The sequence below is a fragment of the Helianthus annuus genome, chromosome 4, assembly GCF_002127325.2.
Source record: "Helianthus annuus cultivar XRQ/B chromosome 4, HanXRQr2.0-SUNRISE, whole genome shotgun sequence".
Taxonomy (NCBI): Eukaryota; Viridiplantae; Streptophyta; class Magnoliopsida; order Asterales; family Asteraceae; genus Helianthus; species Helianthus annuus.
In genome coordinates, this window is record NC_035436.2 from 9,878,175 (window position 1) to 9,900,088 (window position 21,914).

Below are 21,914 nucleotides of genomic sequence, written 5' to 3' on the forward strand. Positions count from 1 at the left end.
TGTACACGTATCAAGTAGCACATGGACTTTATGTATTATACAAGAAACATACGGCTATATATACATAAAAAGCCTAACAGATGAACAGTACACAGATAGCCCAACAACGTTACACCTTAATGTGCGGTCCATAATAGAGTGTGCGGTCCAGCTAATATGTCAGTCCATTCAGAGTGTGCGGCCCAATAGATTACATGTCCGATATGAGAGTGTCAGTCCATTCAGAGTGTGCGGCCCAATAGATTACATGGCCCATAAGAGAGTGTGTGGCCCATCATTGGACAACCCACATAGAGTGTGCGGCCTATCCAATGTGTGCGATCATGCAATGTTGTGATGTACATTGTGCATCCATAGTTGTACCACAGAAGTGTGCGGACAATCCTAGTGTGCGACGTGCATTGTTCATTTGTACGCTATGCCTCCTAAATGGTACATTTTACAATTGTACGACACACCTGGCACACTTGGGTGTGCGATGTGCTGTACTGAGTTGTATAGTAAGCAGGTCTTGTTGTACATGCCTGAGTGTGCGGTATCAGACTATCCAAACAATAAAACATTCATGTTTTTAAACAACCATTATATTATAATTCTCATTCATTGTATTAACACAATTAACATCACATAACCACAACACAAACGAATCGTGTGGGAAAACCCGAAGTGTCACAACATTTGTCTCTATGTGTACAAGGGAAGGGTATTATGATCATTATGTTTAGAGGTTATTACATATTTTATTATACGTGAATTATGTATACATTTTTTTTCTCTGCCTATATAAGGCAAGGCTTTGTACACCTTTCAATCGTTTTATTACGTACACAACACTTTATAACACACCTTACAATTTGTTCAGACTATAACATAGAACTATGTTATGTCTATAGTGAAGGAAGAACTATGACCAGTAGAGGTTATTACATATTTTGTTTTACATGAATATATTGTTGGTGCACTCGTGTCTGTACTTTGTCTGTATTCGGTCATGATGTACAACGATGTCTTTGTTAGTCTTGTAAGTTTGACCAAGTCAACCATCCTCCTGGTTTGACTTGGCCAAACAGTTAGAAAATGGTTGTAATGTCTGTGTCGAAGGATGACTCATCGAAGGATAGTTTAGATCCTTCGATGAGCTCGAAAGATGAACCTTCGATGGATGCTCGATAGATCATCATTCGAGTCTAATGTAGATCTTTCGACATGTTTAACATCGATAGATGATCCTTCGATCATCTATCTGATCCTTCGGACAGACAATCTGTGCTGGGTATATATATACCCATGCAGTGTGTTCCTTAGTGTGACACACACATAGACAGAGATAGACACGAGAGATAGAGAGAGCATTCTGTCCAGAACACACACACACAGAGAGTTTGCAAAACTTATTTGTAAACATTGAGCTTGTAACCGAACCTTTCATTGCATTAATACAAGTGGTGTTAATCGGTGAACTTTGTGTGTCTTGTGTTTGTGCTTGTTTCATCCCGGTTTGCACTCTAGCTTGGATTCCGCACTTGCTAGTGTGTTAATATAACAAGGTTAAGGTTGAACCTCATCCTCGAGAGGGACCTACAAGTGGTATCAGAGCCGTGGCTCTTTACCTTGTTAAAAACCCGGGTTTGTTGAAGTCTTGGTGTGTTTGGACACTTGGTTTAGCTCCCGTTTTTAGTGATTTTCTTGCATTTATAAACATAAAAACTTCCCCTAAACCTACCGGGTGTGTTCAAGGTCGGGTTAGGTAACTTAAAACTTGCTTTTAAGAAACTTGGTGATTTCCGGCCAAAAATTCCGGCTTATCTCCGGTGACCAGGTTCTGGATAAGGTTATTCCATTTTGGGAATATTTTATTATTCAAAATCAAAGTTGGTAGAAAGGTAAGGTCTGTCCATAACCTTTTGCCGAAAGTTGACTCTACCAACCCATCACCCTTTCACCAACCTGTCATATCACTGTCAGTTGTGTCAGAAGCGATCGAAGGATATCTGTCGATATCGAACGGTCATCTTTCGATCAAGGAAGGCTCGATAGATAATCATCTTTCGACCCATCCTTCGAAGTCAGAGACTTATCCTTCGATCCAGGGTATCTATTCGAAGGATACATATTCGAAAGATAAGGATATATATTCGAAAGATAAGGATCTTTCAAATTGTGAATCTTTCGAAATTGTGAATCTTTCGAAATCATTGTTCGAAATTCAACAGTGATCTTTCGAACACTGTGTTGATCCTTCGATCTTGGTCTGTTTAAATTTTACAAGTTTGTGTTTGTCTGGTCTTTCGAGCTTGAATCTTTCGACTGATCACTTATAGCTTTTTAGTTGTTTTGAGTGTGATTTCCAGGAATTCCATTTATAAAACATGAATCCAAGTTGGTGGGGAAATCCGGCTCCAGACAGTGGAAAATATACCAGTACAGTTTCCACTCCCTCATGGTGGGGTACACCAGCTCCAGATAGTGGAAAGTACACAAGTACAAGTCTATCTCCTTCATGGGCCGAGTCTCCGGTGTCGACATCTTCTCAAGCAAATCAATGGGCATTAGTATCGAATCAAACTCCAAGCATTCAAAGTATTCTCTTAAGCGAGAGCGAAACAGGAAGTTTGAATCGACCTCCGAAGTTGATGCACTTAAACGAGTATCCGGGTTGGGCTGACAGATTCCGTACATATGTTCTTGGTCAGAATACAGAGCTGTGGATACGTTTCACTACAGATTTCGATCAAGCTATAGAGGTTGCTGCTTCATCGACTGCTACGTTTGCCGATCTTCCAGAAGATCAAAAGAAAACGTATGATCTGGAAAAGAAGGCATACGCCATTCTCACTCAGGCGTTAAGCAAGGATATTTATCACCAGTTTGTCAGTTTCAAGACAACAAAGAAGTTGTGGGACGGATTGAAAACTAGAGGAGTAGGAAATGAAGCAACACGCCAATTGCGTCATGATCTTCTCAAGAAGGAATTTGACGGTTTCGCGTGCATAGATAAGGAGTCTTTGGGAGACATGACAAGCCGGTTTTATCATTTGCTTACTGCGTTAAATAATTTTGGTGTAGCGACAACTCAAGCAGAAGTGGTGAAGAAGTTTGCTGATGCACTGCCACCCCAATGGAACAGTTTCCTGGAGATTTTGAAATATAATGGGGTTTTGGCTACTACAAACATCAACGACTTCGTGCAGCTCTTGGAGAACAAGGATCAGGAGGAAACCTTGAAAGCAAAAAGGGTTCTAGTGCCACAGAATCCTGAAATGTATTATGGAACTTCAAGTATTTCTACTGCAAGATCCATTGTGCCGAGCAACCCTGGTTCACATGCTCCACTGCAGACAGCTTTTGTCACAAGCACAGATATGTATGGCAATACAGTGCAAGTTCCTGTTAAGCCACCTCCTACCACAGACATGTATGGAAATCCAATACAACCACCTTCTCCTCCTCCTGCTCAACAACAAGCATGCTATGGAGGTACATCATCTGCTGGTCAGCAATCAAAGCCAGATACAGTACGGCTCAACACTTCAAGCTTTTCAAAGGTCAGTGTGGAAGTAGCAAAGGAACACATGGAGCTGCTTAACACTTTAGTGAGTGCATACTGCGGGCTAGTTGAAGGTCAGATTGGTAACATTAATCTGACACAAGAAGACTATCAGCAGATAGATAAGGAGGAGATGGAGATGATGGATATCAAGTGGGCCTTTGCCAATGCTGTTAGACGAGCAAAGGATTTCATGGAGAGAACAGGCAGAACCAGCTTGGAAAGCAAGAAGGATACCAAGTATGGGTTCGATAAGCAGGCTGTGAAGTGCTTTAACTGTGGTGAACGTGGACATTTCAAACGTGAATGTACGAGGCCATCTCAACATGGGAACCAAAATCCCTTCAGAGGTCCAGGGAACAGGGCAAATCAGAACCAAGCAAGGAGCACTGAGCGTACATTGGTACCTGTTAACAACCAGAGCCAAGTGGGACCATCAAATGCCAACCAGGCACTTGTGGTTCAAGTAGATGAAGGTTGCGACTGGTCTATTCAGTTGAGTAGTGATATTCAAGATGGAACAGCATGCTTTGCTAAGGTTGTGGAGGATCTAGCTCACACCAGTGGTGGAGAATCTTCCGCCAATGGTGGTGAATCTTCTGAGGATGAATACTCTTCGGGTTATAGCAGGAGTTCAGATGAAGAATCCTCAAGTTCAGGCGATGAGAATGTGGGTGAGACATCAAGTGCTTCAGTTGATGCAAATATTGATGAGCTTTTGGAGGAAGCCGCAGCAAGAACTGATAGAAAATCTATTCTGGTGGATCAAGCTGCTTATTCTTCGTCTTTTCTCCATTCAGCCTTTATGGCTAATGTCGGCAGTTCATCAAGTCAGGTATGTGTCGATGAACCCACTGCTGTTAATTGTGATAACTGTGATAGTTTACATGTTAAATGTGCTGATTTAGAGGCAAACATGTCTGAGTTGCAAGGCAAACATGATGCTTTACAAGCTAGTTTGTTTGACTTGCAAGACAAACATGTTTCTTTAAAGGATAACTGGTGTGACTTGCAAAGCAAACACGAGGCTTTGCAAGAGAAATATGATGTGACATTCATCCACAATCAGAAATTAACTGTGGATCTTTCAAAATGCACTGAAGCCAACATGTTTTACGAAAACCATGAAAAGGAATTTAAGTCAGTAATTGAAACATTAAAGAAAGATAAAACTGAACTGACAAAAATGGTTTCAAGAAAACAAACTGACATTAATTTGTATATATCTCGCCTTGAGATTATGCAAAAAGAGATGGCTTGTGTGAAAACCGAAAGTGATGCGATCCAACTTAAGCTAGACAGTTATTTGAGCTCTAGCTATGTGTTGGATCACATCATTGACGTTCAGAAGGAGAAAAGGGATGTCACATGCATTGGCTATAAAAAATGTCCACCACCAGTTAGACACAACTATGATGCCATGCCTGATGAAGAGGATAGAGTGTTCTTTGAACCATCTGTTCCTCTAGATGTGAAGGAGTTTGCTACAGGGCTTGGATACAAGAAAGAAGTATCACCAGATTCAGATACTTCAGCAGATACTTGTGTGTCTTCTGCTGAACCGAATCAGGATCCTCCAGTCATTATTGAGGATGCTGATTCTTCTGATGATGAATCTGATGATGCTATCCCAGCAAAGTCTGATGCGGTAGTCAAAGATGAGGACATACCTCTTGAGAATTACATTCTATGTGATCCTCCTGCAAAACCCGCTAAGACTGTTGCAATCGAGCCCTCGTCTGAGAAAGAGTCGGAGAGTGTGAACTTGCTGTACACTCTTGTTGGTGATGACAAATTTACTCAGACAAAGATTTTCCCATTAAGAATGTTAATCAATCCTTAATCAGTAAAGTATTTGAAAATTCGACGAGTAAGTTTTTGGGAAAGACAGGACCACATGTTACAGTTACACAGTGTCCTCCTATTCCAAAGGCCGAAGTTCGAAAACAATTTGGCAACAAGAAATTACCAACAGTGCCAAAACAGCAAAATCACACCAAGCCAAAAGGAAAATCACCAGCTCAAGCACAAAAGAAGCCGAACCAAAAGAAGAAGAAAAATGTTAACTTTGTGAAATCGACGGGAACGGACAAAATTGAAACGTTTGAAAACAAACCTAACTTAGATTTTGTTAAGAAAGCAATCGTACAGAAAAGAAATGAACCAAGCAGTTCAAAACCTAGTACCTCGGGTTCACAAAGTTCATCATCATCGGCTAGACGAACACATGATACTTCGGGGTTTGTTGAACGAAGATCATGTTTTGAGTGTGGAACAATTGGGCATATAATTCGAAATTGCCCATATCTTCATAAGCAAAAAGAAAAGGTTGATGTTCCCCGTGACCCAACTCACCGTAAGCGATCTGTTTCTGTAAAACAAGATCCCCGCCTTGTAGAAGAAAGGGAAAGGAAACAGAAACGCCAACAGGTCAAGAAGATTGAAAAAGCAATTAAAACCGATATGGTTAAAACCGATAAGCCCTTTCGAGGCAATTCGAATCTTTCTAGCCTATGCATCTTTCAAAGGATTCAAGGTTTATTAGATGGACGTCAAAAGTGCATTCTTACACGGTGTGGTTGAAGAAGAGTTGTATGTCTAACAGCCTCCAGGTTTTGAAGATCCTATCCATCCCGATCGGTTTTGGTTGCTCAACAAAGCTCTCTATGGTCTTCATCAAGCACCGCGAGCTTGGTACGCAACCTTATCAAATTATCTGCTGGAGAACGGTTTTCGGAGAGGGCTTATCGACTGTACTCTTTTCATCAAAGAACAAGATGGAGATCTTCTTTGGTACAGGTATATGTTGATGATATTATTTTTGGTTCTACTAATGATGTCTTGTGTAGGAATTTCGAGCGCATTATGCAGGATAAATTCGAGATGAGTGCTATGGGAGAAATGACCTTTTTCTTGGGCCTACAAGTGCAACAAACTGAATCTGGGATATTCATCCATCAGACTAAATATGTTGGTGACATCTTGAGCTGGTTCCAGATGTCTGATGCAGCGCCCATTGGTACCCCACTGCCACAAAATCACGGAATTACTCCAGACTTGAAGGGTGAAGCTGTTAGCCCCTCGTACTACCGCGCAATGATCGGATCTCTTATGTACCTCATAGCATCAAGGCCAGACATAATGTACCCAACGTGCCTGCTTGCCAGATATCAAGTCAACCCGAAGGCCTCACATCTTGCAGTTGTAAAAAGGATTTTTCGTTATTTGAAGGGTTACCCTGACAACGGTCTATGGTACCCTAGGGATAATAACTTTGAATTGGTCGCTTTCAGTGATTCTGATTTTGGCGGATGCAAAATCGATGGCAAATCTACAACAGCTGGATGCCAGTTTTTAGGAAATCGCCTAGTCACATGGCAGCCCAAGAAACAGACGTGCGTCGCCACATCAACATGCGAAGCTGAATACATTGCTGCCTCAAGTTGTTGCTCCCAAGTTCTTTGGATCCAACAACAATTACGCGACTACGGTTTTGAATTCCTAACTACTCCTATTTACGTTGATAATTCTGCTGCATTACAGATCACTAGAAATCCTGTGCAGCACTCAAAGACCAAACACATCAAGATCAAATATCACTTCATACGTGATTGCTTTGATAAAACTTCATACGTGATTGCTTTGATAAAAGGCTAATCGATGTTGTTAAGGTACACACCGATGACCAACGTGCCGACCTCTTTACCAAAGCATTTGACAAATCAAGATTTGACTTTTTATTATTGGTAAACGGCATTAAGGTCAAGCCAGAGTAAAACCAACATCGGAAAATCCTTTTTGTAAATACCTTTGTGTTTTAAATTTTATCTTAGTTTATTGATTTTAGGGGGAGTAAATCCAAAATCTGAAAATCCAAAAACATTAAAAAATTTCAAAACCCAAAAACAATTGAAAATCAAAAATGAGTTTCCTGGCGAGCAAAAGAGAAAGTGATAGTGCATCAGTGGTCTATCCAAATCTCTTTAAACCCTTAAATGAAAAATGATAAGCAGCTCTATATAAGATGTATCGGTAGGCTCTCAATCATTTTAAAGTGTGCAGGGTGATATAAATCTTAAATCGACTGAAGACCAGGTGGGAACCATTCATTGGCATATGGTCTTAGTACCGAAATTTCGTTTGATAGATTGTCGAGGTTCTGAGATATTCTGTCTTTATGCTGCTTATCATCTGGGTATCATGGTTGTATCTTTTTCGAAAAAGTACGGGGACGCAAGTCTAGATCTTCCATGATACTATACATACGTGTACATATTCATACTGCATTCGACCTCAATAAGTGATCAACAATCACATGTCCATACCAAATAAGTGATAAAATATCACATTTATCCGGGAGTCAAGTTCGTCTCTCTGCTGTACGAAAGTACTGACCTGTTCACGGACTTGCTCCTGTGCCCTCATGCATATGAAAATCAAGTTCCTCATCAATAAGTGATTATATCACATAGGGCTTGTTTTCAAAATAAAATAAGTGAGAATCTCACACCATATACGGTCAAACAGATGATAATCGGTATACTCACCGTTAAGATGAACCCTCGTGCATACCTTGATACGGGAATGTGTCGTGATGTGGATGAACACCGGTCGGTAAGTATAAATCATACCTTAACGTATCCTCTCGCCATGATTACATCTGATAAGTTGAGCTTAAGTGGACAACAATACCGATAATTGTTATAGGATGCTTATCTTAATGTTAACTAACTGAACAACAAGAGCGTTTTGGCATGACCGTACACTGATATGATTCTCTTACCCTCGAAACTCGCAAAAAGAATGTATGTATGTATATATATTTATTTACTGCTTTCAGTCCTTACATTTCAAAATATTAAAAATACCAAAAAGACTTTAAGTGAGTTTTAATATAAACTTCATAAAAGCCAAAAAGATTTTATTTCTACTTTATTTTCGATCGTACGATGTTGGAGCTCAAGTCTTCGTTGCCTGAAACCTGAACGAAAACCGAATTGACTAAATCTTCATAAACGGTCGAAATTTGCAAGTTTTGAAAGTTAGAAATTAAAACTGACAAATTTATTAAACTTTCAAACTGTCGGACGGTGTTTGATTGTGACATGGTCATACGTGTGTCATTTGTTTATAATAACTATATTCCAAGCAGTTGTTCTCATTACGCGTTTAGATTTCTTGCATGTGCAGATTCTAAAGGCAAGGAGAACATGGTCGATGACAAGCTTCGGAATGAAGACACGACGTGAAGGCACTCAAGTGATGAAAATGATCGAGTTGCCGCTGACCATCATAAACACCACAAGGATCTCATTTCATAAAGATCAAGCATTTCACGAGCATAACTCAAGGGAGAGCTTATGTTAAGGGGGAGTTTGTCAACACACTTCCTACATGATACGGGTAGTTTGTTGATACACTTTCTGCTTTCAAGACGTGAAGACTTTGAAGATCCTCCGACATTGAAGACTTGAAAGGACATCAGAGTCTTGAAGACACGAAGATCAAAGATGGTCAAGATCGAGACAAAGCTACAGCCAAGGGGGAGTTTGTTGGTGCACTTGTGTCTGTACTTTGTCTGTATTCGGTCATGATGTACAACGATGTCTATGTTAGTCTTGTAAGTTTGACCAAGTCAACCATCCTCCTGGTTTGACTTGGCCAAACAGTTAGAAAATGGTTGTAATGTCTGTGTCGAAGGATGACTCATCGAAGGATAGTTTACATGATACGGGTAGTTTGTTGATACACTTTCTGCTTTCAAGACGTGAAGACTTTGAAGATCCTCCGACATTGAAGACTTGAAAGGACATCAGAGTCTTGAAGACACGAAGATCAAAGATGGTCAAGATCGAGACAAAGCTACAGCCAAGGGGGAGTTTGTTGGTGCACTTGTGTCTGTACTTTGTCTGTATTCGGTCATGATGTACAACGATGTCTTTGTTAGTCTTGTAAGTTTGACCAATTCAACCATCCTCCTGGTTTGACTTGGCCAAACAGTTAGAAAATGGTTGTAATGTCTGTGTCGAAGGATGACTCATCGAAGGATAGTTTAGATCCTTCGATGAGCTCGAAAGATGAACCTTCGATGGATGCTCGATAGATCATCATTCGAGTCTAAGGTAGATCTTTCGACAGGTTTAACATCGATAGATGATCCTTCGATCATCTATCTGATTCTTCGGACAGACAATCTGTGCTGGGTATATATATACCCATGCAGTGTGTTCCTTAGTGTGACACACACATAGACAGAGATAGACACGAGAGATAGAGAGAGCATTCTGTCCAGAACACACACACACAGAGAGTTTGCAAAACTGATTTGTAAACATTGAGCTTGTAACCGAACCTTTCATTGCATTAATACAAGTGGTGTTAATCGGTGAAATTTGTGTGTCTTGTGTTTGTGCTTGTTTCATCCCGGTTTGCACTCTAGCTTGGATTCCGCACTTGCTAGTGTGTTAATGTAACAAGGTTAAGGTTGAACCTCATCCTCGAGAGGGACCTACATATATATAGATTTTTTTCTCTGCCTATATAAGGCAATGCATCGTGCACCTTTCAACCATTTTATTACACACCTGTCAATCATTTTGTAACACTAACACTTTATTACACACCTCACAATTTGTTAAAACTATAACATAGAACTAAAAAAAGGGTAGTTGCACGGTACCCCTGACAAGGATCCCTGGCGGCAAATACCCATAGCCATCAAAGAGGGGTAAGAAACATGTTTCGAACCCGAGACCTCGGGTGTCCTCGGTCCGGCTTTAAAGCGGGTGTCGGTGGCCACCAAAGTGACAGTAATGGGAATTGAACTTGGGTCTCCATTGGAGAACCCAAGTCACTCCACCACTAGGCCACTTGTGGTGGTTATAACATAGAACTATGTTATGTCTACTGTGAAGCAAGAACTATGAGCAGGGAGGATTTTCTATACATATAAAATTTTCAGTAAAATTTACACTTGGAAGCAAAAACACAAGGGGGCAGTCTCCCCTAGCCCTAACTAAGATTCTCCGTTGACAATAATAAAGAATCAATCTAATTTGATCAACCAAAATAATGTCCTATTATATTTTTTTGCAACTTGTTTCAATGTTTAAGCTCTCCTCCATCATCTATATAGTTTCATGCCAATAAGCCTTCAAACTTCATAGTCCTTCAACTTTCATTTCCTTCCATTATTTGAAACTTTTGTATAGTTTACTTCTTTTTCAATTTAATGGTGACCTTATTGTTTGTTTTTTTCCTTTTTTTGAGTGATCTTTTGGTGAAACATGATCATACTCAGTATATCTCATCAATAGCAAAGCTAAGGTAAGGTCTGAGGAGGGTAGATGTAGACTAGGGGTGTTCAGGATTCGTTTCGAATTCGAAAAATTCGAAATTCGTTTAAATTCGATTCGATTATCAAGAATTCGTTTCAATTATAAGAATTCGAATTCGAATTCGATTCAATTCGAGTCAAGTAAATGGAATACGAATCGAATACGAATTTATAATTTCAAATTCGATTCGATTCGAAATTCTAATAAAAATTATACATTTTTAATTATTATTTTTATATATAACAAAATTTATAACTTTTATTAAGCAATACTATAAATTCTTTTCTATTTTATCCAAGTATTAAAATTATCCATTACATGACACATAAGTAAAACCTAATTAACAAATCCATCAATAGATTTCTAAACATAAAAATATTAACTTATAATGTGGAGTGATTATTCCCGGCTTCTAGTTTTGAATTTTAGACTTGTGGTATTTTATTTGAAACTTTTTAATGTGATTTCGTGTTTTATGGCTGATTTAAAATTTATGTTTCATTTTTATAGTTTTATACATGTTTTAAAGAATCTGAATTAATCGAATTCTAGTTTTATTCGAATTCGATTCGAATTTGAAATTTTAATCGAATACGAATTGGGTTTTTTTATTCGAATACGAATTCAATTCGAATTCGATAGGTTTTAATCGAATTCGAATCGAATACGAATTCAAGGACAAATAAAAATTATTCGAACAATTCGATTCGAATAATTCGAAAATTCGATATTCGATTTGATGAACACCCCTAATGTAGACAACCTTACCTCTACCCCGTAAGAATAGAGAGACTGCTTCCAGTGAGACCCCCAGCTCAATTGTAGTTTTGTATCAAGCCTTGGACCTAAGAGACATAATACTCAAACAATCAGGACAAAGGACAAAGACTGATTGGTGCATGTACCCCCTGTCTTTCAGCTATTAACGTCACCATATGATTCATAATTAACCATCCGCCGCTTTTCACGAAATTAGTAATATAGCGTTAAAGTTAGTACCATTTCACTTTTGCCCCCAAACGCCCACACATATATACATTATATGTGCACACCACAAACGGGACATTCTTTTGGTGAAACAAATATCACAATCCGTTAACAATAAAAAATGTAAATGAAAAGTCGATATATAAACTATTTTATATGGTTACCACATGCTAATAACATTGAGCTCGAAGTTATCTTGCCTTGTCACCAAATTTTAGTAATTTTTAGTAACCTATATATATAATCATGTCTTGTTATTTTTATATAGCTTTGGCATCTTTCCACCATCTTGAGGTCTTAGATCTGGAAGACAACCATTTTGTTGGAAACATCCCATCAACAATAAAGGCATTATCTTCTCTTAAAGTTATCTCATTGGCGTACAATAATCTGAACGGATCATTAGATCATGGTAAGTTGTCTAAAGCAAAATGCTTAGACACTATCTTTCTTCAATGGTTAATCTTTCTAATTTGAATAGCCATGCATGTGCAAGTTAGTTTTACACATGAATTATGAACCATAATTTTCTCTTTAACAGGCTTGTGTGAGTTAAAGAACCTTCAAGAATTGAATCTTAAAGACAACATGTTCACTGGAAAGCTGCCCGAATGTTTCAACATGCTATCGTCTCTTAAGTTCCTTGATATTTCTTCAAATCAATTCATAGGAACACTTCCGCCATCTCTGATTGCTAATCTTACATCTCTCGAGTATGTGGATTTCAGTCATAACAAATTTGTAGGTTCCTTCTCATTCAGCTCGTTCTCCAACCTCAAAAACCTTGAGGTTGTTGGATTCATAAGTGACAATGACAAGTTCGAGGTGGAAACAGAAGAGCCTAGAGGTTGGAATCCTATGTTCCAGTTGAAAGGTCTTGCGTTATCAAATTGTAATATCAACATGCATAAAGGAAGTGTTGTTCCTAGCTTTCTACTTCAACAACACAGGTTAAAGAAACTAGACATGTCGCATAACTCAATGGAGGGAGATATTCCAACTTGGTTGATGAAAAATAACACAATGCTAGAATTTCTTAGTCTAATGAACAACTCATTTGGTGGTGTATTTTCTAAGCCATTTTACAGGAATCCTAATACAAGATGGTTGGATATGTCTGGAAATCTCATGAAAGGTGCCATTCCTAAAGAGATACAAAAGTCCCTTCCCTCTATAACTCGTTTGAATTTATCTGGGAATTATTTGGAGGGCCCTATCCCGTCTTTAATAGGTGATTTGAGCGAACTAGAGACATTGGATTTATCTCAAAACAGGTTTTCTGGAGAAGTACCACTTGGATTGTTCACAAACCTCACTCGATTGGAGGTATTAAAACTATCAAATAACATATTTCATGGTGAGGTACTTTCTGGAAACCTAAGTTTCAAACTTAGGCTTAGTATCCTTCACTTAGATGGCAACTACTTCTCTGGGAAAATTGGAGACCTTGATGATAAAAGGAGTATATTATCTGGGCCTAGCCTTTTGGATATTAGCAACAACTTTTTCACTGGTTCGATCCCTGGTTGGATAAGCAACATGAGTTATGAGTCTGAACTTGTGGTGAGAAATAATAGGTTGGGAGGTCAGTTTCCTTGTGGAACAAATTCATTCACTTTTCTTGATATCTCACAAAATCACTTTTCAGGATCCATCCCATCCTGCTTAGTTTCGGAAAGTTTGAAGCATCTTCATTTGGGTTCCAACGCATTCACTGGGTCTATACCCAATTCCTTCTGTAATTTGACCAATATTTTGACTTTAGACATTGGCAATAACAGATTGTTTGGCAGGATTCCTAAATTTCTTGGTGAATTGTCAAATATTAGGATTCTTCTTTTGGGAAAAAATGAGTTCAGTGGTAATATTCCAAAGCAGTTGTGTCAGTTAACTAATGTGAGTTTACTTGATCTATCTAGTAACTTCCTTTCTGGTTCAATACCCGGTTGCCTACAAAATATTAATCGTCCAAGTTATCAAGCTTTCACAGCTGTTGATCAATTTCATGGTACTGGTAGTGGATATAGCTATCGGAATCCTCGAAATAGTTGGTTTAGCATAATAGATCATCCATATGAGGTATCAGGAACACAAGATGAAGTTTTGTTCACAACAAAAACTCTCTCTTACGCCTACAAAGGTAACGTTCTTGATATCATGTCGGGACTAGATCTATCTTGTAATAAACTAATAGGTTATATCCCCGAAGAGCTAGGATTGTTGACCGGAATTCATGTCCTCAACCTCTCTCATAATAAGCTAATTGGACCCATTCCAGTTAACTTCTCTAGCCTTGCCAACATAGAGAGTTTGGACCTTTCTTTTAATAGTCTGTCTGGAAACATTCCACAGGAACTAATTAAGCTAAACGCTTTAGCTATTTTCAATGTTTCTTACAACAATCTATCAGGCAGACTACCAGAAATGAAAGCACAATTTAGTACCTTTAACAAAGAGAGCTATAAAGGGAATCCTCTTCTTTGTGGACTGCCGTTGGAGAATAAATGCACAATTCAATCATTGATAATCCAACCAACCAATGAAGAAAGAAGTCATGAGAAATGGTACAATATGGACATGGCGTCATTCTATGGAAGTTTTGGTTCCACATGGTTTGTGTTCATCTTGGGATTTATCGCACTTCTCTGCGTCAATCCTTACTGGAAAAGAAGATGGCTTGACTTCGTTGAAGAATGTATGTATACATGCTGTTACTTCCTTTGTGATCTAGTATGGAAGCCCTTGTAGGTAGGACATGTTTAATATGTGTATGACAGAATAAACACAACTTGTTTTCATATACTTTTATACTTGATTCTATGTTTCCTATTATTGAAAAGAAGAGTGAAAACATGCAAAATACATGCAACCTAAATTTACCAATGGAAGTTGCTACTTTCTTATAATATTATAAAATAGCCGGAACTCCGTTGGTAAATTAATTGACAAACGAAATTAGTAATGGATAATTTTTTCTTAAAGAATGAACCAATTTCTGTCACTCCATTGCTATTTAATGTAATTCCATGTTGGAAATAATTGCAAAGGATTTATTTGAAATTCCATAGGTAAGTTGTTGAAGAATGTATGTATACATATTATTACTTCTTTTATAGTAAGGAAGCTTTCTACGCTCTTTCACATGTAGGGTCTAATTAATAGCGTGTAACAGAATAAACAAAAAAATATGTGTTCGTATGTATATATACTTGACTTTTTGGTTTATGTGTTATAATGTAGAAGAAGACTAGGTATAAGTGTTTTTAAATCCTACTTATACAATAAGCGCTACTGAAAACTAGCAAAATGGAATTGAAATTTACGAACAGGGAAAAATCTGAAGCCATTTTATAAATGAAATTAGCAATATATAGTTTTTCTTAATACAACCGCTGATTTTTGTCACAATCCCTGGAGAGATAAAGATGGACACTTGTATAGGCATTTTGATGTATTTTCTTTTTCTTCTTGTTTATTTTAATTTTCTCTGGACTGCCTATGCAAGGGAGCCCTATGTCTTATAGCTAGTGTCAGCTGTGAGTCTTGCTTGACATTGTGTTTTAGGGATTGAGGGTTGGGTTATTGGAGATGGAAGCAGATCGGTATTCATGAGAAATACCACTGCCAGTTGAAGATATGATGTGTTGGAGCCATCAAAACATAGGTAGTAAGGGTAAAACTTTGGATAAGTTGAGTTATTATTACTTATAATCTAGTGACACATATGTTATGGATGTGCTGGAGTCGTGGGACGGGCACCAAGGTAGTATACTGCATGTCGTAAAAACTTGTTACAGTTGAAGTCACAAGTAGTATATCATCATTAAAATCATTCATGCTTGGCAAAGGGTCAAAGGGATGCATTGAGAATGCTAAATTGTGTTTATTGCAGTAATCCGAAGAGTAATAATGCTAAATTGCTTAGCGGGTCCAATTGGCATCACTATTTTGATGGAAAAAAGATGCTTGTGTTTCGGACCAACATGGGATAGAAAAGTCAACTTTATTTGCTGGGTCAACTGGATCAAATGGTATAATTCGAAATCTGTTGGATCTGCCCAAAAACAACATAACTTAAAGGATTAGAATTCATGGGAAGGATCCACTAAAAAATTGATTTTGCCTAAGTAGCCTAAGAAGGATTGTGCTGATAACATGTGGCACTCCTAATTAGTAGGATGGAAGGACATTTTGGTCCTTATAAATAGGAGTGAAAATGACAGGTGGCACCCCTTTTGTTTTTTTAAGAATACAACAAAAAAATCTAGCACAAAAAAATCTAGCACGAAAAAAGTCAGAAAAAAATGTAGTACAAAAAAATCTAGCACAAAAAAATGAGAAAAAAAAATTAAAGCAAAAAAATATAGCACAAAAAATTTAGCATAAAAATAAAGTATAAAAATATAGCACAAAAAAATGTTATACAACATAGAAATACAACATATTTTGGTGGGTTTTTTTAGTCTTCATATTTTATATAGCAATATGGTACTCAAATTAAAGATAAAAAGACGCTCGATTTTATGGTGAAATTTTTATGAAAAAATAAGGTCGTATAAAAAAGTTATGAACATTTAAAAAATGAGGGTGGAATATGCATGTGCCTTCCATGTGGAGAGAGAAAGTCCGTAAATATGATTTTAGCAAGATACCCTTGCACTTCTTCTTTCTCCTACACTTTAATCTTAACCATTGATTTGAAAAATGAATGGTTAAAATTCCTTCTCATCCTACTTAGGCAAAATAAACTTTTTATTTGATCTTACCCCTAGAATTCATAATAGTTACAAAATAGTAGCGGATCTAAGATTTTTTTTTTTCTATGGATTCACCTTTTTCGGGTCGGGTTGGGTCAAATTTCTCACAACCAAATGCTGAATTGAATTTTGTGTTTTTAAACGATTATTAAAATTATTATATTAAATTAGTTATTCCCTTCTTATTATTAAGAAGTATCAGATTTTGTAATTATTTTATATAATACTAGGTTATAGACCCATGTATCACATGTGTTTGATGATAGAAAATGAAAGACTTTAAGATAATCATAGAGTTGATCGAGTTCTTTGGGAAAAAAAATGTGTTTTCCATATATATAAATTTGAATGAGTTTTTTAAAATAAATATGTTATTGTTGAGGTTGGTTGCATTTGAATGACATAGCGATTAAGTTTTAAATTATTTTTTATATTTCATATTTCATATTATTTCATGCATCACACATAATAAATACAAATTTTGATATGAATACATATAACCCTAATATGATCTATACATAAAAAATTAAAGAAAATATAACATTACTCATGCTGCGTTTACGAAGTAAGAATTTTGTTTTTGAATACAAAATAATTAGTAAATTTTATTTCAAAAAGCAACCGTAGGTGTGGCAGGTCCATGAAGCGAGTGGAGAAAAAGTTCATGTGTTTCAACTTGAATAAGGACGTCACGATAAGTAGGAGTAGGTTTAGAGGTGCAAATTATCGTTGAGAAAGTTCCAAAAGAGGCACCCAAACCACATAAAAACCAATGTTCCTTTCCTTGGTCTCTTTAAGGCTATAGTCTTGGGCTGATCTCACATTTCAATCAGGACCATTGTACCTCGATCTAATCGATCGATGTTGATACACCTTTTGTGGACGCGACTCGACTCAGTTCGACTCGGTTCGGTTCAACTTCGATTCGACACGGTTAGGTTCGGCTCAAGCCCGACGTCACGACATTCCTCTGTCGTGCGCCCCAGAGTTCGACACCCGAAGCACGGAGAGTCGAGAACGTTTCACGCTTGACACATCATCATGACATCATGATGATGTCATAACTTTGACTAAACTTCACAAATCTGAAACAAGTTGAATCAGAATCGTGTGCGTGCATGTGACATGAATTGTGGGCCAATCAGAATGCGACATGGGCCTTAACTGTTTTGGGCCAAAGCCCAAGTCGGCGAAACAGAGATGTTGTCGACGAAACAAACCTGTTTCGTCGACCTTGATCTTGTTTCGTCGACTGCCCTTCTGTTTCGTCGATGATCATGCATTTCGCCGAGTTCTGTTTCGTCGATGCTGTGTTGCTGTGTGTATATAAACAGACTGAAGACAGAACAAAAAGTAGAGAACACAAGAGAGAACACAAGTGTGAGAGAACACACACACGAGAGAACTAGAGAGAGAGAGAGTTTACAGAGAGCATTTGTAAACATTGAGCTGTAACTGTTTTTCAAGTATTAATATATATAATCATGTCTTGTTATTTTTATATAGCTTTGGCATCTTTCCACCATCTTGAGGTCTTAGATCTGGAAGACAACCATTTTGTTGGAAACATCCCATCAACAATAAAGGCATTATCTTCTCTTAAAGTTATCTCATTGGCGTACAATAATCTGAACGGATCATTAGATCATGGTAAGTTGTCTAAAGCAAAATGCTTAGACACTATCTTTCTTCAATGGTTAATCTTTCTAATTTGAATAGCCATGCATGTGCAAGTTAGTTTTACACATGAACTATGAACCATAATTTTCTCTTTAACAGGCTTGTGTGAGTTAAAGAACCTTCAAGAATTGAATCTTAAAGACAACATGTTCACTGGAAAGCTGCCCGAATGTTTCAACATGCTATCGTCTCTTAAGTTCCTTGATATTTCTTCAAATCAATTCATAGGAACACTTCCGCCATCTCTGATTGCTAATCTTACATCTCTCGAGTATGTGGATTTCAGTCATAACAAATTTGAAGGTTCCTTCTCATTCAGCTCGTTCTCCAACCTCAAAAACCTTGAGGTTGTTGGATTCATAAGTGACAATGACAAGTTCGAGGTGGAAACAGAAGAGCCTAGAGGTTGGAATCCTATGTTCCAGTTGAAAGGTCTTGCGTTATCAAATTGTAATATCAACATGCATAAAGGAAGTGTTGTTCCTAGCTTTCTACTTCAACAACACAGGTTAAAGAAACTAGACATGTCGCATAACTCAATGGAGGGAGATATTCCAACTTGGTTGATGAAAAATAACACAATGCTAGAATTTCTTAGTCTAATGAACAACTCATTTGGTGGTGTATTTTCTAAGCCATTTTACAGGAATCCTAATACAAGATGGTTGGATATGTCTGGAAATCTCATGAAAGGTGCCATTCCTAAAGAGATACAAAAGTCCCTTCCCTCTATAACTCGTTTGAATTTATCTGGGAATTATTTGGAGGGCCCTATCCCGTCTTTAATAGGTGATTTGAGCGAACTAGAGACATTGGATTTATCTCAAAACAGGTTTTCTGGAGAAGTACCACTTGGATTGTTCACAAACCTCACTCGATTGGAGGTATTAAAACTATCAAATAACATATTTCATGGTGAGGTACTTTCTGGAAACCTAAGTTTCAAACTTAGGCTTAGTATCCTTCACTTAGATAGCAACTACTTCTCTGGGAAAATTGGAGACCTTGACAATAAAAGGAGTATATTATCTGGGCCTAGCCTTTTGGATATTAGCAACAACTTTTTCACTGGTTCGATCCCTGATTCGATAAGCAACATGAGTTATGAGTCTGAACTTGTGGTGAGAAATAATAGGTTGGGAGGTCAGTTTCCTTGTGGAACAAATTCATTCACTTTTCTTGATATCTCACAAAATCACTTTTCAGGATCCATCCCATCCTGCTTAGTTTCGGAAAGTTTGAAGCATCTTCATTTGGGTTCCAATGCATTCACTGGGTCTATACCCAATTCCTTCTGTAATTTGACCAATATTTTGACTTTAGACATTGGCAACAACAGATTGTTTGGCAGGATTCCTAAATTTCTTGGTGAATTGTCAAATATTAGGATTCTTCTTTTGGGAAAAAATGAGTTCAGTGGTAATATTCCAAAGCAGTTGTGTCAGTTAACTAATGTGAGTTTACTTGATCTATCTGGTAACTTCCTTTCTGGTTCAATACCCGGTTGCCTACAAAATATTAATCGTCCAAGTTATCAAGCTTTCACAGATGTTGATCATTTTTCTGGTCCTAGTAGTTCATATAGCTATAGGAATCCTCGAAATAGTTGGTTTAGCATGATAGATCATCCATATGAGGTATCAGGATTACAAGATGAAGTTTTGTTCACAACAAAAACTCTCTCTTACGCCTATAAAGGTAACGTTCTTGATATCATGTCGGGACTAGATCTATCTTGTAATAAACTAATAGGTTATATCCCAGAAGAGCTAGGATTGTTGACCAGAATTCATGTCCTCAACCTCTCTCATAATAAGCTAACTGGACCCATTCCAGTTAACTTCTCTAGCCTTGCCAACATAGAGAGTTTGGACCTTTCTTTTAATAGTTTGTCTGGGAACATTCCACAGGAACTAATTAAGCTAAACACTTTAGCTATTTTCAATGTTTCTTACAACAATCTATCAGGCAGACTACCAGAAATGAAAGCACAATTTAGTACTTTTAACAAAGAGAGCTATAAAGGGAATCCTCTTCTTTGTGGACCACCGTTGGAGAATCAATGCACGATTCAATCATTGATGATCCAACCAACCAATGAAGAAAGAAGTCATGAGAAATGGTACAATATGGACATGGCGTCATTCTATGGAAGTTTTGGTTCCACATGGTTTGTGTTCATCTTGGGATTTATCGCACTTCTCTGTGTCAATCCTTACTGGAAAAGAAGATGGCTTGACTTCGTTGAAGAATGTATGTATACATGCTATTACTTCCTTTGTGATCTAGTATGGAAGATCTTGTAGGTAGGACATGTTTAATATGTGTATGACAGAATAAACACAACTTGTTTTCATATACTTTTATACTTGATTCTATGGTTCCTATTATTGAAAAGAAGAGTGAAAAGAAGCAAAATACATGCAACCTAAATTTACCAATGGACATGGGTAAATTAATTGACAAAACGAAATTAGTAATGGATAATTATTCTTAATGTAATTTCGTGTTGGAAATTAGCTCCCAAACTGCAAAGGATTTATTTTGAAATTCCATAGGTAAGTTGTTGAAGAATGTATGTATACATATTATTACTTCTTTTATAGTAAGGAAGCTTACTTCTTTTATAGTAAGGAAGCTTTCTATTCTCTTTCACATGTAGGGTCTAATTAATAGTGTGTAACAGAATAAAAACAAAACTATGTGTTCGTATGTATATATACTTGACTTTTTGGTTTATGTGTTATAATGTAGAAGAAGACTAGGTAAAACTTTGGATAAGTTGAGTTATTATTACTTATAAACTAGTGACACATATGTTATGGATGTGCTGGAGTCATGGGGCGGGCACCAAGGTAGTATACTACTTGTCGTAAAAACTTGTTACAGTTGAAGTCACAAGTAGTAAATCATCATTAAAATTATCCATGCTTGGCAAAGGGTCAGAGGGATGCATTGAGAAGCACAATACAAGGGAATTTGTGTAATAATGCTTAATTGTGTTTATTGCAGTAATCCGAAGAGTATTAATGCTAAATTGCTTAGCGGCTCCTATTGGCATCAATATTTTGATGGGAAATGATGCTTGTGTTTCTGACCAACATGGGATAGAAAAGTCAACTTTATTTGCTGGGTCAACTGGATCAAATGGTATAATTCGAAATCTGTTGGATCTGCCTCAAAACAACATAATTTAAAGGATTAGAATTCATAATAGTTACAAACAGTAGCGGATCCAGAATTTTTTTTCTATGAATTCACCTTTTTCGGGTCGGGTTGGGTCAAATTTCTCATAACCAAATGGTGAATTGAATTTTGTGGTTTTAAAGGATTACTAAAATTATTATATTAAATTAGTTATTCCCTTCTTATTATTAAGAAGTATCAGATTTCGTAATTATTTTATATAATACTAGGTTATAGACCCATGTATCACATGTGTTTGATGATAGAAAATGAAAGACTTTAACATAATCATAGAGTTGATCGAGTTCTTTGGAAAAAATGTGTTTTCCATTTATATAAACTTGAATGAGTTTTTAAAATAAATATGTTATTGTTGAGGTTGGTTGCATTTAAAGGACATAACGATTATAAGTTTTAAAT

General features: G+C 37.2%; 2 protein-coding genes across 2 annotated transcripts in view; both read left to right on the forward strand.

The window, feature by feature from the left end:
• The window catches only part of LOC110935738 (receptor-like protein 8), a 55,279-nt gene extending 40,576 nt beyond the window's left edge, over nt 1-14,703 (forward strand). Inside the window, exons 9-10 of the mRNA XM_035989721.1 lie at nt 12,140-12,283; nt 12,413-14,703. Coding sequence (XP_035845614.1) covers nt 12,140-12,283; nt 12,413-14,619 — 2,351 coding nt within the window. The 3' untranslated portion in view covers nt 14,620-14,703. The remainder of the gene's footprint in view (nt 1-12,139; nt 12,284-12,412) is intronic.
• Nucleotides 14,704-18,112: 3,409 nt separating this feature from the next.
• On the forward strand, nt 18,113-20,686 carry LOC110932903 (receptor like protein 21-like). Its single transcript, XM_022176154.2, has 2 exons — nt 18,113-18,278; nt 18,408-20,686. The coding sequence occupies exons 1-2, from the start codon at nt 18,113-18,115 to the stop codon at nt 20,612-20,614; spliced, it is 2,373 nt and encodes a 790-aa protein (XP_022031846.1). The 3' UTR covers nt 20,615-20,686.
• The last annotated feature ends 1,228 nt before the right edge of the window (nt 20,687-21,914 follow it).